General features: G+C 39.2%; 3 protein-coding genes across 3 annotated transcripts; 2 read left to right on the forward strand and 1 right to left on the reverse strand.

Moving 5' to 3' along the window:
- Window positions 1-530: 530 nt before the first annotated feature.
- LOC146458164 (uncharacterized) lies at window positions 531-19285 on the reverse strand. Its single transcript, XM_085091161.1, has 3 exons — window positions 18786-19285; window positions 16756-16797; window positions 531-1091 (listed from the first exon to the last, which is right to left on the reverse strand). The coding sequence occupies exons 1-3, from the start codon at window positions 19063-19065 to the stop codon at window positions 1054-1056; spliced, it is 360 nt and encodes a 119-aa protein (XP_084947287.1). The 5' UTR covers window positions 19066-19285; the 3' UTR covers window positions 531-1053.
- Window positions 3419-5341, forward strand: LOC146458165 (adrenocorticotropic hormone receptor-like). Its single transcript, XM_085091180.1, has one exon. It carries the CDS (start codon window positions 4337-4339, stop codon window positions 5321-5323), a length of 987 nt encoding a protein of 328 aa, XP_084947306.1. The 5' UTR covers window positions 3419-4336; the 3' UTR covers window positions 5324-5341.
- On the forward strand, window positions 13476-27812 carry LOC146458166 (sodium/calcium exchanger 3-like). Its single transcript, XM_085091144.1, has 10 exons — window positions 13476-14586; window positions 17215-17276; window positions 19413-19580; window positions 20175-20244; window positions 20679-20802; window positions 21457-21692; window positions 22137-22475; window positions 23547-23725; window positions 24657-24986; window positions 26153-27812. The coding sequence occupies exons 1-10, from the start codon at window positions 13923-13925 to the stop codon at window positions 26387-26389; spliced, it is 2409 nt and encodes an 802-aa protein (XP_084947270.1). The 5' UTR covers window positions 13476-13922; the 3' UTR covers window positions 26390-27812.
- Window positions 27813-27918: the final 106 nt, after the last annotated feature.

A 27918-nucleotide genomic window follows, 5' to 3' on the forward strand; every position in this document is an offset into this window, starting at 1 on the left:
ATTTCACATACCAACCATCGTCCACTCCATTACGCCAGTGTACACAAAAACAAAGACAACTGTCAAAAGAGTTAAGATTAAGCTAAAGCATCTCTAATCTGTTTGAGACCCTGACGTTAAAAACTATTGACTCATTTTTCTTTTTCAAGTGTTTACATAAAACGAATTGAACTATCTAGTCGCTAGCATTTTAATTTAACTCCCGATACATTCACTGATTATGAAGCTTCGTCAACTGCGAGCCCAATCGAGGAAGGAATAGAAACTCGGCTGATGAAGAATTTTCCGGAAATAATTGTACTTCCATCAAGAAATGGCCCAATCACAACCAATTATTACTAGAGTGTTTGATACCGACACCAAGGAGTGAGAGCTTATAATTATACGCAGGTTCGTTAAATGTGTTTCTACTGAATGTTTTAGAGGGTAGGTCATAACATAAAGCTGGAAGATTTTGCACATCATGCCGTCTTTCACAACAGTTTTATCACTTTCTTTTAGCACGAATATTTCAGTACATGGGAGTTTTATTTTACCTCAGCTCAGTCTGTTGAGAGTATAACATTACTACCTAATTCTTTAGAAACCAAGCAAAGCATGTATACAATGTTATAAATGTCAATAATCCGTTTTGTCAAGATGTGAAAGAAAAATGGTAAAATTCGGAACGTCAACAGCAGATGGTTCTTCCTTTCTTCTCCATCAGACTGCTTTCACACCGCGACCACAAAACAGTTTAGATCATTTGCACCACCATTTGGTTTCTCGTTACCCTTTTGTCACAAAAAAACGAAAAAATACACTGCTGCTGTTGATGAAACACCTTCACTGGATTCTGTGGGTCTATGGGTGTGTACGGATATCTATCTTGCCTAAATTACTTTCTTTATTTTTCACAAACTCGTGCCACTGCAAAAACAGCTGAAAAAGGTTCATTTTCCTCCGTTAAAAGAAAACTGTGTGGTTGCTAAGACGTTAACAATACATCTCAAGGTCACGTATATTTTAATTGATGCTCTTGTCTGTGTCTTACGGCCTAAACAAGTTAACATTTTAAAAGCAATCTTCTTTCGTCCTAGATCCGGGAACATCTTTAATGAAAACGGTAAATTACCGTAAAACCTCATTATTGTCCATATAAAAAAAAAACGGCATACTAACAGATTAGCATACTGCACTAAGAACACCGGATGCCTTCATTTGAAACCGAGTCTTGTTTAACTATTTTTTTTTTTATATACACACTCTTTGGTTCATGGTGAATGGCCTACGGATCTGCTTGTCGAGTCTGATTACGGCTAGAGTTAGAATTCAAAATGCTTCTTCGTGTTGCTTTGATAGTTTTCGCAAGATTTCACGGGCGCTTCCATCCCTTCTGGAAACAAGCGAGAAATTTTGTATTCATTTCGTGAAGACGCGCTATTTGCACTGAGTTATCGTGAACGGTTTTTAACCAATAAGAGTCCAGGTATCATTGTGCTTATCTCATGTAAAAAGATCGTTTCTTCGTTATAAAGCCTTATAACGAAACGTGGCTGTCTCTTTTCGAAAGCAAAATTCAGCCTTACAGGTTAAAGTAGTAGGTAAGCCTTCGCAAGTGATTATGTTAGGTCGTGATCACCTTAATTACGAAAAAAATCTGTGCTATTGTACAAATAATAAGAGTTTTTCATCCTGGCTGTTATGCTAAGCTTAGAATAACACCTTGCAACTGGCGGAAGAAATAATACCATTGTCTTGAGCATCTGCCAAAACAGGTCTATGTGATTTCCGAAGGATCTTTTAAAGTAGACTTTATTGTTTTACTTTTTTCATCTATTTTCAGTAGCGAAAACATATCTTCAAAGAACAACGACCATTACTGAACTGAGATTATTTAGGAAAGTACCTGATATTCAGTTGATCAGTCAATTCCTGCTTCAATTCCTGCTTCACAGTGGCGTTGAGCGTGAACGGAACAACGAAATAGAAAACATACAAACACCAGGTAGGTCCAAGTTCGTAGACTGTTTTTTTTTTTTTTTAAAGCTCAGTACAAAACGGGTAATCGCATAAAATTTATTGCACATAAACATCATCTTTGCCGAAAAAGAGTACACCAAATAAATCAACTCATTAATTAATCCGTGTGCTAAAGGAAAGTGCCAAACTGACACAAATATCATCGTGAAGTTTCGTTTTAGGTAAAATGTCGAAGAGAACACAAAGCAATTGCAAGCTATTACAGGTTTAGAGACTGTCGCTATAAAGAGAACATTAGTGCTAACTGGTAGAGCAGTGACGATATTCAGCTTGTTTGGCGCACACAGCTTATTGACTCGGCTCAATTTTAGTAAACAGATGCTACGAAAGCGATCCCGGCTTATTTACACTGATCCATGTCCGTATTACGGAAATATTGAACCGATCCGAAGGTGCGATCCATAGAAAAGAAGGAAAAAACCTTTGCCCATACGTTAGTTCGACAAACGCTTTGAAAATATGGATCTTTTGCAAATTTACTAATTCTGGTGCGAATGTGCGCGACAAAACTAAGTAAAAACATAATTTGTATACCATTTACAGACGTTCTAGCAGATTTGTGGACAATACAAAACAGAGTTTAAAAGTTCTGATAATTTATTGAGTTTCTCCTTTGCACAACGAATGCCCAAAGTCGCTAATGATAAAGTGCTTGACAATAATCCAGATCAAATTGGAACTTACACATTGTTTTCTCTTCACGGACCAGCATATTTTCATATCTCATCACCATTTTTCGTTTTGGGTAGCCCTCGTGAATTACACATATTTTACTAGTAAAGGTGCCGAGGAAGTACGTTAAATAAATTTTGTCAAGTAATTACTGGATTTTACTTTGCTGAGAAGAATACAGTGAACGTTCAGTTACTGCATAGGCTGCACTTATGGGTATCGACCCATCAAAGACTGCAATGTTTTATTCAGTCTTCCTTCATGCGGTAAATAATGCAGTTCAGTGTAGTTTAGATCATAAATCGTTAACGACAAAACGCTTTGGAGCAGTTTACCTCTTTGGGAAATTAGACAAAACGCTTTGGGGGAGTGTATCCGTGTGGGAAGTTACAGACAAAACGACCGCAATGGGGAAATTTACGGTTGTGTGATATTAGAAAAAAACACCCTGGAGCAGTTTAACTATATGGGAAATTAATTTGACTAAACGTTTGGGAGCGATTTCACCCAGTAAGAATTTAGCGAAGGCACTTAGAACTCTTTCCACGTGGATTATTTAAGTAACATTTTATTAGGGAAGCGTTCTCATTTTAGTTGAAATTAACAAACTGTCCCAGCGTACAATCAGTTAACCAGAAGACAATTTAATGGTCGCTATTTTTCGGGAATGGTATAATGGCTCATATACCATGGCCGCTAAGCCAATCAAATCCCTGGAATTACATTAAACAATGATCCAGTTTTTAATTAAAGTAGATACTTCTCAAAAATAATGCTTTACTGAAGCAAGATGTCAAGCTTTGGTTATCAATTAAAAAAAAAATAGTACTACGTTGGCTTGAAGCGACGCATATTTAAGCGAACACAAAATAATATTGCCTGAAGAGACTTACAAGAAGACATTCTGTGAGCACTGATCGGAGAGTTATGTTTGTTGTGTAAAGTTTCTAGAACGTTACTGTCAAAATTACAAGACGGTGACTACCTCACAGTTTGGCAGACAAATACTTTAGCAAAACAGAGACTAAAAGATCTAATTTCTCAGCGGGCTTAAACGACTTTTGGAAACTCAAGACAAGTTAAAATTTCACATCCGCATCACCACCGGTCAACCCGCTTTTGATGAAAGGCAAGTCATGGTTCTGAAATTTGTTCAGTTCAAAGACCTTCCGGCTAAACATGGTTGTTTCATTCAAACGAAATTTTGTTTAGTAGGTTTTTCCTGTGATCCTCTTAGTTAAAAGAAAAATAGAAAATGAAAATATATCAAAAGATTCCTGCTTATTTTTCCATTTTGAGCTTAAAGTGCCTATGAAGTAAAAAAAAAAAACTTACGCTTATTTGGAAGGCCTTTCAAAGTTACGAATAATGGTGTTTCCGTCTCTGAAATATCTTCCCTCGTTCCAGAGATATTCAAGTTTTTGTTCAAAAACTGATGACGTCACAAATAGTTTAAGTACAAAGATAAATCACAAAATCAAGAATATCAAAAAAAAAAAAAAAAGAATATCTCGGGAAATTTTGAAGTGGTGCTGCTCAAACTTGGCACCAGTAACGTACCTCAGGGGAGTTGACATCTCAACGAAATGGTTTACTTTGCCTTATTTTTATTCTTATTCCCTTCGTCTCCTAGGAATCAACCATGACAAACAACACCACACAACAAGACTCTGTTTCCATGGCAATGCATCACATGACCACATCTGAAGCCAAGGGATGGTGTGTCATGTTCGGCGCTGAAGCTGTTATCGTGGCAGCAGGAAACCTATTCATCGTCATCGTATTCGCCAAAACACGCGAACTGCGAAGGAACAGTCAATATTTTTTTCTCATGAACTTAGCAGTGGCTGACTGGCTTGTGGGGGCGTTCGCTGAACCGTTATTCGTGTACATCTTGGGCGGCTTCTACGGCCTATGGGGTTTCAAGCACGTCAGAATCTCTGGTGTGGCAAGTATATTTCTTGACATGTTTTCGGGAATTTCTTCGATTGCTTTTTTAACAGCGATTGCCTTGGAGAGACTTTATGCTACACTATATCCAGTGAGATACAGACGGACGAAAAAAATGTGGTACGCGATGATCATCTTTACACTGTGGGCCGTGTCTGCTGCTCTTCCCATCATAAGACTCATGTTTGGAAATGATTACGACTCTCTGTACGTGTGGATGCCTTTAGTATGCATTTTGCTGTTGCTAATAGGCACGGCGTATTTCGTTATTTGGATAAAAGTGCTGTTTTTCAGTTCCAAACGCATGCAGCACTCGCGTGAACGACGCCTGAACGTAACTTTGACAATATTAACTCTCACTTCGCTGTCAACATGGCTGCCGTTTATAATCTTGAACACTGTAAACATGTTTCAGCCAGTAAGCCTTGCGGCTGTGTACGCCACCAAACTGCTGCATTATGGCAACTCCTTGATGAACCCCTTTTTGTTGGCGTTAAAGATGCCCAAATTTAGAAAAGCCGCCAAGAAGATATTCGGTAGAACCAGACGAAGTAACAAACAGAGTCGGAGCGAATGTGATAGGCCACTAAGATCAGCCTCCGCGAGAGACAGGAGTTTTGACTATACAAGTTCACAAAGCGATCGACGCAACCAAGACATCAAAGATACGGCAGTTTGACGAAACATCATCGTTTCATTTTGATCTGAACAAACAGTTTGTCGTAAAATACTGAAAAAGAACGCAAACTTCGGCGTTGTTGCATACGTTTTAGAACTCATCTAAACGACAGCCTTCCTTGGAACAGCTGTTTCGTGTAAAGATATGACTGTACGAAGGTGCACTCACACCCTAAACTGAGTGTCGTAACACCAAAACCAAAGTAATTACTCTGGCCAATCACAACAGAGGCAAACAGTGCAATGAACCAACCAGGATTCAGAACAAATACGAAGGGCGGGAAAGCGCAGGAAAACGCGTGCGACAGTCAGAATTGGTTTGGGTTTTACTTCTCATTGGTTGAGAAAGTGGCGCGAATTTTCCTAACCAATCACAACGCCTAGTAAAGCAAACCAAATTACTTTCGATACTCAACTGAAATCCGCTCCAATCGCACTGATAATGACGACAGATTTTGGGCGAAAAAAAATTAAATGTTTGATTCTGATTTTGGTATGTGAGCTGAAAATGTCATATTATAAAAGACAGGAAATAAAAATCGAATTTTCCATCGCAAAATCCGGATTTCGATTTGCTATAAAAGCAACAGAACCTAGGAACTAAAAACTGCCTGAATGAATGCATGGACATTAACCACGACATAACAATTAATTCGCACTGACTGGAACAGATAATCGGTCGAAAGCCATGCATGAAGGAAATTCGGAGTAACGTAGGCGGACACTTCTCAGCGAAAAAGAGATAAAGAGACTTAACCGCGATTATAATCAGCTATAACTAAAGACCAAAGATTTTCTACACAAATGCATTGTGTATTGGTCAGAAGAAGAGTATGGATTTACTGATAGCACTGATAATACACCTGCTTTAAATCAAGACTTATCTACTTCATTTAGCTTACTCGTTAAAACACAAGTTTTGAAGTAATTTTATTTTTTCGATGAGTCACCCCATTATACGAAATTTTTTTCATCTCATGCAGAGTTTGAGGGTATTATTCGTGGCGCTATTTACAGCAATTGCACCGATTTTGCAAATCAATCTTCCATTTTTGCACAAATTTTTGATCATTTCGCGAGGTCAATAGGTATGTCGCAGAGCGCCTGTTTCTCCAATTTGGTAAAATTTTCTTAAGTGAAACTTTAGCCCTCCTCCTTCTAATTTTGACTTTTTGGTTCTCTGACTCACATTTTACGATGTGTAATGTGCTTTTTACTTCTAAATCCTTAACTATGACCATTCAATGAAAGCCTTCCTTACTTACTTACTTTTACCTTCCTTTGGTGCTATTTCTTATGTTGCTCAAGGTGGTTCTAAATTTTCAGTATGTGGACGAAATCCTAAAATGCGACCATTTAAGTGAAAACTCCTGAGCAGTACTTTCCTGTGGTGCTGTATATTATGCTCTACCGGAAGCCGGTGATTTCAACATTTGAGGCTGTGGATGAAATCCTTAAGCGTGGCCATTCTCAAATTAATTCATACACGGAAAGACCTCTTAGATTTAGAATAAACTTGTGGTGAACAATACTCCTTAGATACTTTTATCCGCTGCCAATTCACTAAGCCAGTAAGCGCTTTTTCCGCAAAGTCTTAGAGTGGTTTAATGACTCTATTGACTCAAAGTTCAACCTGAATACAGAACAGCAGCTATTTGGAATCCATAACTCCCCGTGTACAGCTATTAAACTCTAATTACACCATGCTTTTCTTCCGCCATTACGTATACAATGAGGACGTTCTGTCACTACCTGACTTCATTAACAAAATAGTGTTTATAGGTATCGTGTCGAGAACTAAGGCATCAAACTGATGTCCCCTTGCTTATCGTTTCGCTAGCTGTTCAGTTCGCCGTTATCAAAGTCGCATGTAGAATGCCTTCGAAGCCTACAAGTATAAATGTCGATATAAACACACGTGAACGAATACGGCCAAGGTACGACCGAAGCTCCAAATAAAAAGGATAACTACCCAGTGGCGTCTAAATAACAGCTGCGAAAGGTTCCCTCTCTGGACGTCAAAGCTCTCGGTTAATAACTCTCCTAACTTTTTCCGATCTTAATCACAACTGAAAGTCGACGGTCAGAAGTACGATTTATGAATGTTAACTAAGTAGTCCAAATGAGCCAGAGTATGTGCACATGGAATGCATTTACGCGTGCATGCGCCAGATTTCGCGCGTTACCAGCGAAAAAATAACGTTGAAATCCCTTTAATGTATATTCTATAATACTATCTTTATTATATTTAGGAAGCAATGCTGCTCCTCTTGACCATATAATATTGTAATAATCTAGGTACTCTTAAATGTTGCTTTGATTTCAACTGTGTACTTTGTGGCCCTACTACATGTAAGTTTTTTCTTCTGAATAAACGATATTTATAATAATAAAAAAATTATAAAAATAGTGACCATTCAAATGAAAGACATTTAGCAGTACTTCCCTCTGGTGCTGTTTATTACGCTGTACAAGATGGTTCTAAATTTAGAGTCTGTGGATGAAATCCTTAAGTGTGACTATCAAACGATGCCTACTGAGAAGAACTGTCCCGTGGTGCTGTTTAATATGCTGCACAACTGAGGTGGTCCTAACCGTTGAATCAGTGCATGAAATTTGTCTTGATTTTTAAATTTCACGATCATACTAATCCTTGTTTTTGAAAATACAAACATCTCGGTGCTAATGCGTGTAGATAACACAGGTTGACAGATCTTTAATTACTGAATCGGACAACAAAGACGTGCCGGGCAGTTGCCTCAGGCTAACTTATTACCGTTGTGTTTGAAAGCTAGCGCGCTCTTAACAAAAGGAAGAGCTTTCCTCCGAAAAGACGCTTCGTTTTTTCTGCGGTCTAATGAAGGCAAGGAATACTGCTTAAGTAAATCGTTTTTGTTGGGATCACTCAAACGTGTTGCTTCTAGAGTATGTAAAACCGACTTTAAAACAATACCACTTGAATCTGTAACCGATTGCCTGCTGACATTGCTCTGAAAATTAATGGATTCATTCCAAACTTCGCCTTTATAGTGAACGCTTTTCTCTGGTATCCACTCTTCAGAGTAATGTCTTCGCACTCGAGAAGAACCGATTGGTTGTAACTGAGTTTTCGTGCAGCTACGCAGGCTCTTTTGCAGCCAATGTGATCCACTCCGTTGAGCTAAGCTTAGATTCGTTTTCGCTTTCGTTTCCGTTTTCGGCGCATGCAGTATTGAACCTTTGTTTTGCCCTTTCCGTGGCTCGTAAAAGTTAGCCGCGATGTCATATATTCCAAGCTTTTTCTGACTCTTCTGCCTCGAGTATCGTTCGTTCTCATAAGGCGGATTACGTAGCAACGGCCAACTTTCTTTTCTCAAGGAAACGTTTTTCATTCTGCCAAGAGAAGCGTCCATTTTCATACTCTGACTTTTCATAAACGACTGGCCTTTACGATGGGTTGTAGCTGTTTTACTAGGTTTAAGTCCCATTCCCTGAGCTTTAAATGTTTTCTTTTCTGCGTTAATTAACTGCAAATGTTTATCAGACTTGAAAGCCTCAACAGTCTTGCTATACTGCCTGTGAAGTTCCTCTTGTATGTCCGATCTCCGCCTTCGTTCATTTCTCTCAGTAATTGCTAATTTCTTGTTTGTATCTCCTCCTTCACTGATATGTTTGCTTTCTGCAGCGCCTTTGCTTTTCGTTTCCATTTCGAACCGTTGAAACTCACCTCTTGTTTTATCGTAATTCTCACTGCCAGAATCACCAGACTGCTTTTCTGGCCATAATGGAAACATGAATTCGCTTGAATCGTCGTCAACTGAGACCTGATTAACAGTAAAGTCCAGAAAATCTGGGCCATCTCCAAAACCGAAGCAACACGAAGAAGAGCGACTTTCCATGTCAAAAACTGAAATGTTTTTCCAAACGACGATCTAAGTGTCCATTTTTTATTACCTTTAGGCAATGGCTCAGCACTACATTACGAATGTTTACGGCCGGACGAGGTTAACTTGAGAAGCTAAGCAAGTAATGTTGATGACGCAATGAAACAACATCTGGTTTCAGAGCAAACAATTGTATCTTGTTCGAGATATAACGCCTCAGATGTAGTTATTTTCAAAAACGGAAAAAAAAGTCGAAAAACAACAGATAACAATCGAAGATTAGGTCTATGAACAAGAAAACAAGATAAATGCATAACCTGACCATTATCAAACAAGAATCATTCTGTTTCCTGAAATTCCGGTAATCAATTTTTATTGCTGAGAAATTCAATTGAAGAAGACAAAACACACTTGGAAATGTTTATACTCGCACATACCCCTTAGAGAACATTTTAATTAAACTAGCCCCTTTCAGCCGCCTCTTGTGAGCTCTATAGCTTTTATCTTTAATATTGTGTATTGTGCCGTCTTACCGTTCCACGCATTTAACAATTTCGACAGAAAGCCAAATACCGCTGATTTTTGTCAGTTTATCGGGTCTTAAGGTAACTAAAATGAAAGCGACGGATATTGCGGTTATCTGCAGTTGTCAAAAATTGCTTTTACTTGCTTTACCAATAGCACAGCTTGCAAAAGAGCCAATCGGCTTAAAGTGCATTAAGTTATTCCTAAGTGAAAGTCTTACTAAGACACGATAAAGATTCTACTTTAATTTGATGTCAAAAACATGTTTCTTGAAATGATGTTTCAGAAATGTATATTTTCAATAACAAAACAGAAAGAACACTAACGGTGCTAATGCACCATAACTACAATCCGTTGATTAAACCTTGCATATCCCTAACAGCGTCCCTTGAAATTGGGGGAAAGAGACCATCACATTATGCTTTGAAAATATGGAAATGTAAACAGCACAACAGGAGACCACTTTTGAAAAGATTTCGTTTGAATGGCCTCACTTTCGGACTAAATAAGAAAGGAAAGTGGAAACGCTGTGGAGTTTAGTTTTTAGTATATGACCACACAAACATATCCCACAACTCGAATGCGATGTTTCAGGGCCAACCTGATGTTTAAAGTTGGCATTTTTTTTTTTTTGGCTCCCTTGGTCACGTAATTAACACGATCGCAGATCAGTTAAGAACAAAACAAAGGATGTGGGAATGTTGCGGGGTTCATGATGGGATACCATTTATGACAATTATTCTCTTTTCTTTCCACAACTTAGACTAGAGTGCGGAACTTGCAGCTTTGTTTTAAGGTGGATTTCCACGTCGTGTAAATTTTACGTGCGTATGAACATGAATTAAGTGCAGTTTTAAACGCACTTAGGGTGGTTCACACTGGTACGAGAAGCACAAACACAAGCACAAGAAAATTTGTGTGAACCCAACGATGTGAGATAAGCACAAAAACTCAGCAGTACTGAGCTTGCGCGTATGTCGCCTTCTGCTTGTGCTTATTTCTCTAGTGAGACCGGTGGGAAATTACCACAATTATTAAAAACTGGATCATTGTATAATGCAATTCCAGGGACTTGGCTTAGAGGCCATGGTATACGAGCCATTGTTATATACCTAGACTTTCACACAAAACGAGCACTGTGATTCGTTGATTCTTGGTCACGTGCCCCTGATCAAATACAAATGTATCCCGACCGGGATTAGTCTCCCTCGCAGCCGTTTTTTGGGCTGTCACGCAGCGCTCCCAAAAAACAGCCCAAAAGACAGAAAAACAATTCCGCACTTGTTGCCCTCTCAGTTGTTTGTTCGTTTTGCTGTAATTATTGAAGGGAAAGTCTGGTCCTTCGGGAACTAGTTAGTTTTGTTTTCCCTCGAGTCCTGATGTTTCCCGAGACGAAGGAAACATCAGGACTCGAGGGAAAACAAAACTAACTGTTTCCTTCGTGACCATACATTAAGTGTATATTATACCATACCCGAGAAATAGCGACCATTAAATTATTAAATTGTTCCACTCACGCTTGTTGATTATGACATGATTATAGCCAACGAGCATTCGTGTAACAATTGTTATAAATATACGTAGAATCTTCCTACGCGCGCTTCCCATTTATTTTGGGACTCGAAGAATTCGCCGTCGTCATCAAAATGACCTGATTCAAAAGCGATAAAAAAATGTTAAGTCATAAGTTTGTAGCATTCTCGTCTTTTTGAAATTTAGATAGCTATATTTGTAATTTCTTTTTTTGTATTCTTACGTTAGATTTATGCAGGGCCTCACTGAAAACCACATTTTGTGACATGGGCTCCCTGTTGAAAGATCTTATTTATTATTAATTTGAAAGCATCTATATATATGCTTGACTTTCGTTGGCTTTCGTTGTCATGAACTGGCCTCAGAGAGATCAAACATTCGTCTTTGTTGCTGACTTTCACCTTAATTTGCAAGTGGAAAAATTAATAGCAAAACTGACAGGCCTTTCACTTGTTTGACTATTAAAGTTCAAGAATGTCTCAGTTTAATCCCGCTAAAATTGGAAGAAAAAAAACCCGTCATACATCATTAGAAATGAAAGAAAAAGCACAAAGCCAAACACCAAAGCACAGCCTTAAGGACGGTGCCTACTAATACGGAAGTATTTTTGTGCGGTTTATGACTATGCGGGAAAAGCACATCTTAGCAAGGCCTATTGGAATCCAAAAAGAAAATTGGGGGCAACCACGCATTTTTCAGAGATAATTGAGCAATAATATCTCTAAAAAGCGCCAAAATATAAAGAAATGTATGGGATTTTTTCCTAAATTGAAGTTTAATTATCTCTGAAAAATGCATGGTTACCCCCAATTTTCTTTTGAGATACCAAAAGCATTTGGTAAGGTCTGCTTTCTCTGTATAGTTTTAAACCGCGCAAAAATATTCCGGTATTAGTAGGCACCACCTATAGGAAACCCGAGTATCTCGCGATGCGCAGAACGTATGCGCACTAACAATAGTAGGCACCGTCCTTAAGGCAAGTCAAAACAGGAAATAATGTCAATTAGGTTGTGCGTCAGTTTATCATCTGATATGATCCTGATACGTGATAAAGTCTGATAAACCCACCGCTCGCTTCACTTTTGAGATAAACTGTGTTTGCAAGGACCACCGTGACAAAATAAAAGTACCGGATCCTGTAGTGAAGGAGAGTCTTAGAAAAACTGACGTGGCCGCCATTTTTTTTCGCTCCTGAGTTCTGACAAGGCTCGTGGAGCTGTGGCGTAAGTACTTTTCAGAATTCAGACAGCCGCCAGCGCCACGTTCCAGTTCGCAGCCTGTGGTATTTAAAGTATTTTTATGCTCAAGGCACAATACTCAACAGTAAGTGTACAGTTGTACGTAATTGGTTTCCACGCACTCTGAATGCACTCACGTCAGGGGGCAGGCCTGTCTTGCGTAAACATTTCAACTCACGTAAGCGCGAATTGGCGTGACAATCCGTAACGAAATACAAGTTGAACCAGAACAATTAGTATAGAACTGACAGAGACCAAAACTAGAGCAAGGTGGCAAGCTGCATTCAGCCATTGCCTTTTCAGAGCACCTCTTGAGACAGCTTGGCCTTTTAAAGAGCACCTCTGCTGGCCTTTTAATAAGCACCTCTCAAGCCAGTTTGCAACAACTGTTTAGGACGGGAACCGCAGACTCAAAAGTTAAGCCACAATACATGAACCAATGTCTGACTTGAGGAATGACTTAAGAGGACAAGCAATATATTTAGCGGATCCCGTTTAAGAGTTTTAAGATGTCGAAATTAATTGAATCCAAGTCTAGTATAAATCACCCAAATTGTGTTTATGAAAACGTGTTTCAAACCGGAAGAAACCGAATTTATTAGTTCCCTGGCTCAAGTTCCGTTTGTACTGGTTATACCTTTACCTCTGAGTCTTTCTCGAACATACCATCCGCTGGACGCGTGAGTTTATGTAATTGTCTACAGCTCAGTCGACAGAAGAAAAAAGAGGGATTTGGGGATGATAAGAACCATCGAGAATCAGTGCCTTTGTAACCGGCACGGTATGAGCTTTCTATTTGTTTAAGGACTGACAGTAACTGATATAAACAGGACAAACAGTGAAGGAGCCTGGATTTCCGCAAGTCTTATTCGATAGTCATTCAGAAGTGTTTTGTTAATAGGGAACTTCTTGAAGCGTACAAAATAAAGTAGAACAAGTGAGACTTTTGTTAGAGTTTGTTTGTTAGAGGTGTCAAGTGCGTATTTATCGGGGGCCGTCACTAAGCAACAGTCAAATACCTTTTCATAGTAATAATATCATGTAAATTAGTACTCGGTCGGCGACTAGATTGTGTTGGTAACGATGGAGTACAATTCAACTCAACTAAAAACACTCCGGGCTCGTCGACGCTTGAAAATGTAAAGGAAATGACTTTCAGGATTGCAATGGTGGAGTAACATGCTTATTGGAAAAATGATTTCATCTACGTGACTGCAATTTTATCTTGCTTCAATGCACGCAACGTTTTCCATGGCTCAAGCTATAATTTATATATCCGTTGGGTAAATTATTCTATAAACCCGAGATTTTACCAGTGACAAATAAGTATTTACAGCGAAGCCCGCCCAGTATAACGGAAAGTGAGGCCATTTGAGTGAGAAAACCATTACAGTGTGTCAATTTTTGATAATCGTTTTATTCGATCGAATCGGATCTGACGATGACTGACAAATGTTCCGGAGGCACGCTCTTGCTGCCGTTTCTGGATGAATCGGGCTGGATTGAGGAACTGAGGATTTTTATCTACCTCATAGCGCTGCTATGGTGCTTCATGGGAGTTGCAATAATCGCCGATGTCTTCATGTGCGCCATTGAAACCATCACAAGCAAAACGAAGCAAGTGAAAAGGGCAAGACAGGACAGCGATGAAATTGATGTGGTCGAAATTCGAATTTGGAATGACACAGTTGCTAACCTGACTTTGATGGCCTTGGGGTCATCAGCACCGGAGATTCTGCTAGCGATAATTGAGATCACTATACTAAATAAATTTGAAGCAGGCGAGCTTGGCCCAAGCACAATTGTGGGCTCTGCGGCGTTCAACCTCCTTGTAATCACTGGAGTCTGTGTGATGACTGTTCCAACACACGAACAGAGAAGGATCAAGGCTATCAAAGTGTTCGCTATAACCGCGACATTCTCTATTGTCGCCTACGTCTGGCTCTTTATCGCTCTAACCGTGAGCTCTAAAAACGAGATAGAACTTTGGGAGGCGATTTTTACTTTTCTTTTGTTTCCTGTCCTGGTTGTTATCGCTTACATCGCGGATAAAGATTACTGCTCTGCAAAAATATCGCCACAGGACGCTGGCGTCCTTGAGCTCGGTATGTACTACTAATAATAATTTTCTCTCGCACCAGTGTAAAATTTCAGCGTTTCTCGCTAAATATAGATCCGGTTGTTGACCTTAAAATTCTAGTACGTGATAAAATGTTCTTAAACGGATCGATTCGTTATCATTTATTGCCGCTGTAAAATACATAAATAATATTACGTGCAATCTATTAATTCCTTTCGGAGATGGGTTGCTTAGTCTCGAGGTGGAAAAACATAATTACCTGTCTGCCTTTTTGGGTTTAATTTTTCTACATTTAAATAAACGGCGAGTTTTAAAGTTTGATTGTGCGTAATATTCAGTTTCTAAGTTCAACATAATTCTGAAAACGAAAAGACGGTCAAAACGAACAAGAAACAGTTGCTGAAATCCGTTGCTATTGTGCTGCGGAAATTTGTTCAGCTGTCACGGACAGTTCGCCTACTGACAACACAAGAAAGAAACTACAACGATAGAGGATTGTCAGCCCTGATTATAAAAGTAATAAATCTTTTTCTTTCGGCGCCGAGATTTGGAGAGCGAATAACCAATTTTGAGCTTTTTGCGACAATTATTCGATTTTTTTCTTCATGTCTCGCAGAGTAACTGTCAGCAGGTGCAAAAGTCAAATATATTTTTTCGTTAGTGGTACCGTTGTTTCTTTTTGATTGCTATGTTTTGTTGAAAACACTGTCCTTTCCTGAAATTATCTAACGCATAATTTTTTTTTAATTTTTATTTTAAATGTTAGTCTTCCAGAAATTATCTGAAAAATAGTTTTTATGAAATTTAAATGCTAGTCTTTCAATTAACACACATGAAACGCATAATTTTAGCAATAAAATGTGTGACATATGCCATTAATGATCGAATTTGCATAGTCCAAGACAGAGCACGTTCTGTTAAGTAGAAATAAAAAATGTAAGCTACGCTCTTAAAACTTCCCCAAAGTGTCCCAATTTATGCTATCTTGATATCAGCTCTACATTTGCTTAACAATTCTCCAGCAGGTGTTGGTTTTCTTTCATGAGCATGCTGTTACAGAATTCTGATTTCCTTGACAACAAAGTGCATAATTTTCCTTGGCAAACTTATTTACTTTTTCTTCAATAAATAAACAGCAACAATGGATTACAGGATTACATGATTAAAGAAATAATGAAATATAATTTAATTTGCCAGACAAATGCACCAATTCTTTAATCTGTTATTGAACCATCCACCAACATTTACAACATTCTGTGACTGTCGCCTAGCAACCTCATTTTGGAGAAAATATGACCAATCAGAAAATATTGAAACTGTAAAAGTATTAAAATTTCATGACTGACTTATTCAATTATTTGTTGACATTTCCCTTAACTAATTAATATAAATTTATGTAGAAAGGTTTGTTTTTTGCCTTAAAGTAAACAATCACTTTTAAGCTAAAGTACACCCATCTAATAGAATTCCCTTTATTAAAGAAATAAACATTATTTTGAAATATGTTGAAGCACAGATGGATTTTAAAAAGCCTGACTTAACTATGCAGAGATAATTTGTGATGCCACCAGCAGCAAAAAAATCATTAATCAAATCTGCTCCTTCCTTTGTGGGTAAAAAATTCATAAAACCATGCACAAATCAGTTGTCAAATTTCAAGTTTTGTTTAATGATTTTTTCCAGATAGACTAAATATATTTTTAATGCTGTATAATTAGATTAGAATTGAACCTGTCAAGTTTTCCTATGGCCCATCCAAGCAGGTCACATCCTTTTTTGCAATATAATTTTGCGAAAAAGGATGTGACCTGCTGGGAAGTTCAAATCCCCCTCCCAACTGCACCCCCTCCTTCCCCACTCACATAAACACACACTGAAGAATTTCAATAATTATTATGACAATTCTTCAGTGTGTGTGTGTGTTGTGGGAGGGAAGGGGCAGGCGGATTTGAACATCCCATTTCCCACCCCTTCCTCAGTGTTACTTTCTCTTTGTGCCTTTTCTGTTGCACATTACTATGCAATGTTGTGAAATTTTGAAAATCCCAGATCCTGCGCTCTTTTCTCCTGCCTCCCAAAGACCTTCCAACCCCTCACTCCCAGGTTGCTGCCCCCCCCCCCCCCTCCCACTTCCAATCCTCATTTGACAGGCCTATCTGTGTAATGAATTGAGCAAGATGAAAAAAAAACTTACCAAACTGCTCAGACAGCCAGTCATACGGTTTGAACATCTCATCTGGATTGAGTGAGGAACAAATAAAATGAAAAACTTTTAACTTTAACTCACATGCATGTACTCAGTAGTATGTCATTTGGTTTGGATATTGATATTTGCCAAAGTCTGAAATATTTTCAACTAGTGATTGACATTCAAATGGTTATTTCTTTTCTTGAGAAAGAGAGAGAAAGAGAAGTAAACTGTTGTTGAAAAGATTTATTGTGTTTTTGTTTGTACATTACTTTGTTTTTTGGTTGGAAGAATTATGAAAAAATTACATGAACTAAATCTCGCAATTTCATGCCACACAGTGGTGTCTTAATTAATACATTAGTTGAATTTAATTAGGGCTGCCTTAGCGATTACCTATAAGCTATACAATGTAGATTAAATGCTATTTTATCATTGTGTATGTTTTCTCTCTATCTTCAACAGCGGAAGGTTCTAAGGTGCTAGCACAACCAACACATGATCCAGAAGTGGAAAGCTTCATAAAGGTATTTTAATATTCAACATACAGTTCACGTATATGGTATTATGGGTCAGACCTTGTGGCAACCTGGAGTAAATGAGTTTGAGACCAAGAATGAGTTCACAGAATTTAAAACGTTTTGCTTCCTCTTGGCCTAATAGTTACTTTCTTTGAAATAGAGGTAAGGACCAGAGCCCAGTTGTATAAGTGGGAGTTTCCTGCAACCTTCTTCAGTTTTCACTTTGAGTGGATTTTCTCTGGTATGATTTTGAATCCCTCGGCTAAAGATCAGGCTCACTGAGGATAAGGAACACAAAGAGAGCATAAGAAAATCCTTTAGGAGTTACGGAAGGACTGTGGAAAACTCCCACTTATCTTAAGATGCTTCATGCAAAAGGTCCTACGCCTTCACGGTCCCTCTTCTAGAGCTGTAAACCACAACTACCACCTTGATCCAAAGTATGATCCTTTTTTTGAAAGCCCACCGATTAACTATTCCCCATCACAATATTATTGTCCCACTGTATTTATTAGTCTATTTGCTACAGACTTAACTACTTAATATACAATCCAGCAATTGTTGGATACAACTACTTAATGTACAATCCAATAAATATTATTAATATCGGACTGTATATATTTAAGTAGTTGTATCCAGTAGTTATTGGATTGTATATGAAGTAATTGTATCCAATAATTATTGGATAATTTGTACATAAAGTAGTATCCAATGTTTATTGGATTTTATATTAGGCCCGGTTCAGACACCGTACTTCACATGAGCTGAATCGAATTCGAATTGAGACAGACCCAAATTATAAATTATTCTCCTGAGACTCAACATGGCCACCGAGTGAGAAAGGTCTATCAAAGCCGGTCCACAGACGTTATTCCCAGCTGAGCCAGGCAGGAAAAATTGCTGAGCCGATCCGAATTAGATCAGCCATTCTAAATTGATTCAGACGCCGTACTTCACATGAACTTACTTCAATGAATTCGATTTGGCTCATGTGAAGTGCAGAATCTGAACCGGGCCTTTGAAGTTGTATCTAATAGTTATTGGATTGTATATTAATTAAGAAGTTGTATCCGATAATTATTGGATTGTATATTAAGTATTTGTATCCAATAGTTTGTAATGTTTCTTCGCCCTGAAGGAGCGCTTACCGTTTGAATGAAATTTTCGGTACGAATTTTTCGACAAAATTAATGGTACTGGACGTTACGCACCTCAGAAAACGGAAAAGGAATGAGCTGTTCCTTTTACGAATGCCGAAATAGTCTGGGTACAAACAAACATGGCAGCCAATGTTTTTCTTGGACTACTTGAGGTTTTAGAAGACGGAAATGAGTTTCTTGAAGAAGCAGACGAAGACGTGATTCTTTTCTCTCCTGCATCTTCATTTACCAAAAGAAAGCTGAACCGATATATCGATTCCTCGTGCGTTTAACTACGGGTGTCATGCAGCGAACATGACTCGTAAACGTTGAAATAAAACCAGTAGTTACGTTCAAAAACATCCATCATTCTTACCTGTGATTTCACAGTTGTGTGCAAGGAATTCTGCTAGCAAGGTGGATGAAAAATAACACGTTTCACAAGTGTATACTTGAATAACATCGGTAACTATCTGAGCTGAAGAACCCGCCATGTTTTGACAAGCGATGTTTCGCGCTCTCGTGCTGGAGCCTGGTTCTAGCACAAATGGTACCAAAACGTCCGGTCGTAACAAAGGCAAATCCTTGGAATTTATCGCTTTTTTCCGGAAAACTTCGTTGGAATAAACCATTCCATTTATTTTCCAACTTTCCATACATATGGTAAGCGCTCGTTTTTCCCGCGCATTCCGGTTACCGTGACCGTGGTCAGAGATGGGAAAATTCTGCCCGTAGTTCCCGGAGCCAATCAGATTGCAGGATTTTCAGGATACCGCCCGCTAGGCCGCTCACGAACAGAAAAAAAATTATTATTTTTTACGTTTTCCACCGTGGAGCCAGACGATTAGGCTTAGCTGGAGTGCAATAAGACTTTCAGTCCTGTGAGCATTATTCTTTTTGAAGTTGATAGTTTTGAGAAGCCTTCGCTAGCATACTAGATAGCCAACCCTGGCGGGAGCTCTTTTATCAATACAGTAACAATTTCCCATGTATACAATTTCAGGAAGTGAGCAGAAACCCGGATCTCTCAGAGGATGATGCCGCTATGCTTGTGGCAGCTCACATCAAAGCCAAACAACCAAAGAACTACGGTTACTATCGTGTCGGTGCAATAAGGGACCTTGGAGGCAGTCACAAGCTAATGCCAAAGATGGATTCTAAACTAAGACTGGTAAGTACATTACGAGGACAGGACCTTTATTTAGGGTGCTGTATCCAGGGTTCCAACTGGATATAGGGCTCAGGCATAGAATCGGTATTTTAGTTCTAATCATGAACTGAAACAGTTTTCTGCCCTCCACAGTTGAACTTTCAGGACAGAAAGACTTCGAGCCAAAAAGAAAAGCATGAAACTAAAAACGCGACAAATTTCTTATAGCGGTTTTGCGACATTAGCAGGAATTTACGTGAATCCTGCTCTCTTAGCCACAGGAACAACAAATAATATAATACCCCGCGAGAAAATCGGCAAACAGCTCTGAATCCTCTTTGGACTTGTTTGTTGGCATATGAAATCACTGCGTTGCCATGGTGATAAAACTCCTTTGAGGATTAAAGGAAAGGGTAACCTACCAGTATGCAAACCCTCTTCGGGCTCGTCACGCATTCCTGCGTGACGAGCCCAAAGAGCGTCTGCATAGGAGACTGAGGAAAGTGCGCTTCCATAAAATTATGTTATTAGGATAATGAAAAACATAATATACTTTAATATCATGCAACTCTTTCGTCATGATTTTTGTCTCTCTTCTTTTTCTTTTTTTCGTAGATATATGAGGAGTTATCTGAAGTTGGTTTCTCGTCATCTGGTGCTTCCGCTCTCATGAGTCTTGCCTTAGGTAACTATTCGGCTACTTTAACAAAAATTTCCGGAATTATAATTTTCGGATCATATATACTTCGGGCAACTTAGCTCTTTCCGAACTTTTTGTTCACATTTTTACAAAGCCGTGCTTGTCTGGAAATTCTTAAAATTGCACTAATTTGCAAATATGTTCGGACTGCGCTTCCGTTTAGATAGAAAAAAATTAGGGACACTTTTTTGTCCGAAAGTTTATTCGTTAGAACATTTTTTGTTTTTAAAGTTTTTACAACCAGGAAAACGCACACGTTTTAAGAAACTGTGAAATTATTGGCCTCTTTTTGAAAAAAAAAATGTTGTGCATTCATTGGCAATCTTTTATAGCGAGAATAGTTAGCAATTGCATAAGGAGATCAATAAGCATAAAGCAGAGAAAAACAATACCCGATGTTTTCGTTTTTGTGTCTTCAGCTGGAAAGGTCCAGCCTGCTCGCATCGAGTTTGCTGCTCCTAAATGCGCTGTTCTTGAGAGCGACAAACTTGTGAGGATTGGAGTCAAACGAACTGGCAACATGAAAATTACCTCAAGTGTAAGGTAAGTGACTGTCTCAAGCCAGAGGTGAAAAGATATGTGCTCATTATTATGCAAAGAGTTGACTTCTTTCTTTCTTTCTTTCTTTCTTTCTTTCTTTCTTTCTTTCTTTCTTTCTTTCTTTCTTTCTTTCTTTCTTCCTTTCTTTCTTCCTTTCTTTCTTTCTTTTTTTCTTTCTTTCTTTCTTTCCTTCCTTCCTTCCTTCCTTCCTTCTTTCCTTCCTTCCTTCCTTCCTTCCTTCCTTCCTTCCTTCCTTCCTTCCTTCCTTCTTTCCTTCCTTCCTTCCTTCCATCTTGCTTGCTTACTGCTTCTTTCCTTCCTTCCTTCCTTCCATCTTGCTTGCTTACTGCTTCCTTCCTTCCTTCCTTCCTTCCTTTCTAAACACTTGTACAACTTTTGCGAAAGAAGCACGAGTTTTTTGTCAACTAAAAAAATCCATCACATCGTGGTTTACCAAGTCTTTTCGTTTACAATCGACATTATTTTATCAACCGAGTTACGTTACTTTAGTTACCTTGGTTACTACTGGAGTCACAATGATCAGAATCATAAGCCAGCATCAAATTATAATAGTAATTTTTGGTGCGTCAGATTATAGCATTCGAAAATTCGGTAGAACATTAAATTGTAAACTGATCGTTTTGTATTTCTTTCTAGTTATGAAACCATTAACGGCACGGCTCTGGCTGGCTCTGACTTCGAAGCAAAAAAGGACGTGCTCGTTTTCAAACCTGGAGAAACTCTAAAACACATCGACATCACCATTATTGACGACGACGAGTGGGAAGAAAATGAAGTCTTCTTTTTAAAGCTAGCGAGGTTTGACTACAAGGATGACACGGTGGAAATCGGCGATCAGAGTATTACTGAAGTGACTATTATAAATGATGACGGTAAGGATACACTAGAAAATCATTTAGCGAGTTTCAAGGTGTTGCCAAGGCTTGACCTCGTTCCCAGAAGAAGAGAGGCTCTGGGGACGAGGTTGGCCAAGGCTACATCTGAGAAATATTGGGAACTAGTTTAGCTGACTCCAGTTATACTAAATGCTGTAGTGTAAAGACAAATTCATAGCTTTATACGGTCAATAAACTAGGGAAATTTCTACAGGAACTCTCAAATCTCACTGGCGATGTTCAAAACTGACATATAAATTTCAAAACTCCGTTCACATTTCAAAAATACTGGTCACGCGTGATGTAGATTGACTGTAACTTCCCCGTGGGCGAATTAGCATGGAGTAAAATTCACTAGCAGGGTCAACTCTTATTTGAACCCGCTCTCAAATCTTTGTCGTCGGATTTCAATTTACTCATTCATTTCTATTGCGTCTCTAGAGCCTGGAACCTTCCAGCTGGAGAATCCGAGCTACGTGATAATAGAAAGCATTGGCAAAGCGTTAATCAAGGTCGAAAGGACCCAAGGGACTGATGGGAAGGTGGAAGTCACGTGGAAAACGATGGATGACACAGCAGTGAATGGGAAAGACTATCATGGGGGGACTGGGACCCTGGTGTTTGAGCATGGAGAACAAGTAAAATATATTACTATAGACATTATTGATGACAAAGACTTTGAAAAGAATGAGACATTTATTGTAGAACTTATGGGAACCTCTGAAGGTGCTCATCTGGGAAATATTAGGAGCGCTGCAGTCACTATAGTGAACGATGACGGTAAGTTACAGAACACAGTCTTTTTTAAACAGTTTTAATTGAGTTTACGTAGAAAGCAGTACTTACTTGCTTTGGAGCCGGTCTTCGTTGAGCGCTGAAAGTTCTTCGCGAAAAACTCGCGCCACTTTGTCAACCAATGGAAAGCAAAAGCAAACCAATTGATTTTGGTTTTACGACATTCCGTGGAATTCGGTTGAAAAGCAGTCCACTACAGTGCTCTCTGGTTGGTCAGAAAACAAGTTTTGAAAACTTGTCGAACTTTGTAAAGGCGCTGTTACACAATTTTTTTTGCAATTTATCTTGCAATTTCGTTGCGCCGTTGTGACACAAGTTACACGGATCGTTGGGTAGTGCAGCATGCCCTGAAATGAACATGTCTCGCGACGTTTTAGTTGCAGTCACCATTGCACGAAGTAGAACCAACTTATACTTCTCGCAACGGTTGCGACAACAACAAAAATTGTGAGTCGTGTTCATTTTAGGGCATGTTACACTAGGCGACGATTCTTGTAACCTGTGTCGCAACAAAATTGCGAGACCAGTTGCAAGTTAAGTTGCCCAATTTAACAGCGCCGTAAACCAGTTAGAAGTGAAACCAACTGTGGCCGCCTTGGGCGCTTCCTCCTGAGCTTGGCGCATGTTACATGTCCGTGTACATTCACATGAGATGGTACAGTGGAATCCCGCTTTTAGATCGATAGAGACCCCGCACCTCTGTAAATTCGATCACTCTTATAACTAGACACATTCTTGGCCCGCAAAAAAGTAAATCAGTTTGTTTCTAGTAATTTAAAAACTCTGTAAGTTTAGCGTCCTGCTCGTTAAAGAAAAGCTCTCCGTGATTGAGAAATATAGGTCTAAAACGAAGATGCCCGGCTAACCTTTTATGACACGATGTCTAAGTTGTCGCAAAATTTCCAGCCATAACTATAAGTCTAGGTAACAACACGTAAATGAATATATCGGAGATGAAATTTAGGATGCTTGTTTAAACTTTAAACCGGCCATTTTATTAGAACATTTTTCAATGATTTTTTCTTCATTTCATTTTGTCTGTCATTTCTTGTTTAGAATATCGTCATTTGTTCGACCGAGTTGTATCTCTGACGCATTTAAACCTTCGCCGATTGGAGCTTGGGTCGGAAACGTGGGGCGCGCAGTTCAAAGAAGCCATGTCAGTGAATGGTGGTGATGTAGAAAGTGCCACCACCCAAGATTACGTCATGCATTTCTTTACCTTTGCTTGGAAGGTGGGTTGAATTTCTTGTCCAAAATAACGGCGCACTTCCTAGTAATCACACACCACTGTAGCCTGTTGTAGGTGTTCAGATAGTGGGGGGGGGGGGGGGGGGGGTGAAGAAGATAACGACTGGTACATTTACCCATAATTCTCAGCGTACGAAAATCCTAAAAATCCGAACAAAAACGCACAGGAAAGTTAAAAAAATTCAAACCTAGCATACAAAATGTTGCTAGTACAGGGACAAATTTCGCAAAAATATGGCTTTCTTTGAACGTAATGGCTGTGTTAGGTTCGCAAAGTATTGTGGTGAAATGTACAGCCTCCATCTTTTTCCGTACGGTGGAGTAGGTGGGGACATTTGGCCAAGCCTCTTCTCTTTTTTCGCGCGCGCAATTTTGTTCGCACGTAACACTCCCCACTATCTGAACGCTTTGTACAGGGTAGTATAATTTTTTGATCAACAGCGTTTGGTTGAACGGTCACAATCTAGGACTTCATACATGCAAACAGAGTTAACACGATAAGCAACTTGCAGAGCGTAATAACAGAAAAATTGAAAAAGTAATATTCAGTACTGAGTAACTTTCATTTGAATAGTCACATTTTAGGATTCCACTTAGAGATTCAAATGCCACGTGGCCCGCTCATCGAACAAATCGGAAGTGCTTCCCAACAGCTTTCATTTAAATGGTAACACTTTAGGATTTCATCGACAGACTCAAAAGTTAGAGTCACCTTGTACAGCATAATAAACAGCATCACAGGAAAGAACTGCTCAGTAGCTTTCATTTAAATGATCGCACTTTAGGATTCCGTCGACAGACTCAAAAGTTAGGATCACCTTGTACACTTCAAGTGGTGCTGTTTTAATTCGAATTGCCCTCGCTCCCGTACTCTGGGATTTTGTCAAGAAATTTAAATTAAACTTTTTTCAATAGGTTATATTCGCAGCCGTCCCACCCTGTACGTGGCTTGGTGGCTGGCTGACTTTTTCTGTCGCCCTGGGTATGATTGGATTACTCACCGTTATTGTCGGTGACCTGGCTACCATATTTGGTTGCCTGGTTGGACTCAAGGCGGAAGTGACCGCCATTACGTTTGTAGCACTTGGTACCAGTCTCCCAGACCTGTTTGCCAGTAAATCGGCGGCTTTGAATGAAAAGCACGCAGATGCAGCCGTTGGTAATGTGACCGGAAGTAACTCGGTGAATGTTTTCTTGGGTCTGGGAACGCCTTGGGTAATAGCTTGTATTTATCACACTGTTCAGGTAAGATAAAAGACGTTATGCCCATACTGCAAACTAACTCGAGTTTAATTAGGGTGTCCGTCAAGAATCGAATTAGAATTTGGAAGTGTTGGTTTTTGTAAAAGGAGGAAAACTGGAGAACCCAGAGAAAAACCCTTGGAGCAAGGACGAGAACCAACAACAAACTTAACCCACATATGAAGCTATATGACGTCAACGTCGGGATTCGAACCCGGGGACATTGGTGACAGGCGAGTGCACTTAGCACTGCGCAATGTAGCAAGATATCACGAATGTAGATAACAATAATTATAATTAGCATACCTCAGTGACCGACTATCGCGTAACGCGCAATCTGATTGGCTACACAGGTGCAATCTATCGATCGGTAGACGGCAGTTTGCAGAGCGCGCGCGATTTAGCATGCACCATTGCACAAATATATCAAAATTTATGAAATAAAAAGATTTTTTGCTTCATAGATCGATCACTGAGGTATGCTAAAACAATTAGACGGCTCGCTCTCGGTTTCTATCGCCTTTGAAAGTTGGCTCGGGGCTTCGCCCCTCGCCAACTATCAGCCGATAGAAACCTCGAGATCGCCGTCTAATTTTAATTAGCTATTGTTACAAACTTTGTACCTTTCATATTGTTTTACACGATGTGTGAAAGGCTCGTCTCCAAAGCCGGCGTGCTTTTTAGGTCAGCCTAGGCTGTCGCTGACCAAAAGTATCGCAGCTTCTGGGAACAGAACAGCGTGATATATTCCGACTATCATCAATTACCTTTCACATGGCTAACAGCAGTATATATGAAACCCATCTACGCAAAACAGGAACTTAATTAAAAAGACTGAAAAATGGAGAGAGTTTTAGCATCACGTTTGCGGCAAACGGTAAACGTCAGATTTGCAATTGAGTTTACGTTTTCTCAAAAAAATTAGTAGAAAGATGAGAATTGTGAAGAATAATTCTGGTCTTTGGTGCCAACACGAAACTAGCAGGAACGTAAGATAATCGAGGTCACGTGGTCATTTTTGACGTAAGCGTGATCGTAAAGTCTCTCTTTTCAAGACGGTAGTCCGCCGACACGGGATTCAACAGTGTGCGATTGGCCTTCGTTTATGTCTGTTTCAGTTAAAGGGATAACTCTATCATTTTCTTAACCTCAAGTCTATCAATTCTCAGGGATCAAAGTTCAAGGTGAATGCAGGATCATTATCGATAAGTGTCATAACGTACAGTATCTGTGCGGTCATCTGTGTTGCGCTCCTGATGGTACGTCGATACACCAAGTTTATGGGCCGCGCGGAGCTCGGGGGACCTAATGGACCGAAATATTTTTCAGGTGTTTTCCTGATATTCTTGTGGTTCGTTTATGTATTAATTTCGTCTTTAGTATCTTATGAAATAATTAAATTTTAAAGTTTCTTAAAATACATCTCCTTCCCCAGATCTTCCGCTGTGTTCAAACAATAGCGCCCATTTTGGACACGGCGGAAGGCCTGGTTACGAAGGTTCAGTATTCCGTGCATGGCGACTACTTTCGACATGCTATTTATTAAACAGCTGGGCCCAGTAGTTCAAAGCCCGATTAAGCTAATCCTGGATTAACGTAAACTTTGATTCGAGTATAATTACTAATCAGTGAAGATTCTTCCAAACGATTTTTGTCCTTCAGTATTGACATAGACTTTTCTTTACCTTTATTTTCACGTTGACCTTTCGACCCATTTTAAACAAGCGAGATGAAAACCTCGATTAACTGTTAATCGTGGATTAGCGTTAATCGGCTTTCGAGCAACTGGGCCCAGGCTGTTTAAACTATCAAGCCAGAGGATTTTCCGGTTACTGGCAAAAGTAACGACGAACTAACTTTAACTACTGGCCTCAAATGGTTAATAATAATAATAATTTTAATTCTTATATTGCCCACTTTCCAGGAAATTATCAAGTGCGCATTACATGATTTCTATCTATAATAATCAAATACAGAGTATCTAAATAATTTATTGTTGATGAAATATGTTATATAAACCCCTCATGGCTCTCAACTTACTGGAAAATTCAAACGATTTGACCGCTTTCGATCGGCTGTGGTCCGTAACTTCGGGTAGAATTCGGCCATTTTGTTCGCAAGGCGTTAACGATTAAAACAGTCCATTAACTGATCTTGGATTGATTTCTTGACATTCCCTACGAAAGTGTGAAGATAAATAAACCCATCTTAATTTCAGTCCCGCAAAGTCGTGTCCATGGCACGTCGATAGGTAGTCGCTATGCACAAAAGATTGAAATTGACTGTAGAAAGGAACAAAACCAAAGCGAAGATTTTATTATGTTCACTGTAAATAAACCACATGTCATTTCTGTATTTATTGTGGGAAAGACTTTATATATTGCTTTTCAGTTTTTGAGGATTTTAGTAGTACTAGGGGAGTCTGGGATACCAATTTTTTTATTATTGTCATGGTTACTAAACCAACCTCGTTCCCAGAGTCTCTCTGATTTTGGGAACGAGGTTGTTACTTAACAAGCAATATGCCGATACAATCGTCACATGTGAATTCATCTGCTCTATTTTCCAATGCTGAGACCAAATGAACGAATCATATCTTCTGTAACACCAAAACCGACGTTACTCTTTCGTTGAATTACCAGAACATCTATTTATGAGTTCAAGTAAATTATTTAATTAATGGCTGTTACTGGCGTGTAAAATAGCCTGCATGAGCTGGCCGGCTCAGGATTAATTTAATAAGGACATATTTTTCACCTGAAAGATTAGTTATTTGTTCTTGCTACTCAGTCACTAAATTTGGGAGTTAAAGCAGCGACGACGGCAGCACCAACGTCACTTGTCATTTGAGCTACTTCGCGATAAGGCCTACGCGCACAACTTGTACGAAGTGGCAAAACTATCTAGGCACTAAATTCTTTTCAAGTTAAGAAAT

Source organism: Pavona decussata, unplaced genomic scaffold, assembly GCF_977016875.1.
Source record: "Pavona decussata unplaced genomic scaffold, jaPavDecu1.1 SCAFFOLD_234, whole genome shotgun sequence".
Lineage (NCBI taxonomy): Eukaryota > Metazoa > Cnidaria > Anthozoa > Scleractinia > Agariciidae > Pavona > Pavona decussata.

Bases quoted from the DNA above. Each gene is read 5' to 3' on its own strand.
- LOC146458165 (XM_085091180.1), top strand. From the start codon at position 4,337: ATGACAAACAACACCACACAACAAGACTCTGTTTCCATGGCAATGCAT.
- LOC146458166 (XM_085091144.1), top strand. From the start codon at position 13,923: ATGACTGACAAATGTTCCGGAGGCACGCTCTTGCTGCCGTTTCTGGAT. The intron at 14,587-17,214 runs GTATGTACTACT...TATCTTCAACAG, and splicing joins CGCTGGCGTCCTTGAGCTCG to CGGAAGGTTCTAAGGTGCTA. The intron at 21,693-22,136 runs GTAAGGATACAC...TTGCGTCTCTAG, and splicing joins GACTATTATAAATGATGACG to AGCCTGGAACCTTCCAGCTG.
- LOC146458164 (XM_085091161.1), bottom strand. From the start codon at position 19,065: ATGGAAAGTTGGAAAATAAATGGAATGGTTTATTCCAACGAAGTTTTC. The intron at 16,798-18,785 runs GTAAGAATGATG...CACTCAATCCAG, and splicing joins ACACAACTGTGAAATCACAG to ATGAGATGTTCAAACCGTAT. The intron at 1,092-16,755 runs GTAAGTTTTTTT...TTTTCATTAAAG, and splicing joins CTGGCTGTCTGAGCAGTTTG to ATGTTCCCGGATCTAGGACG.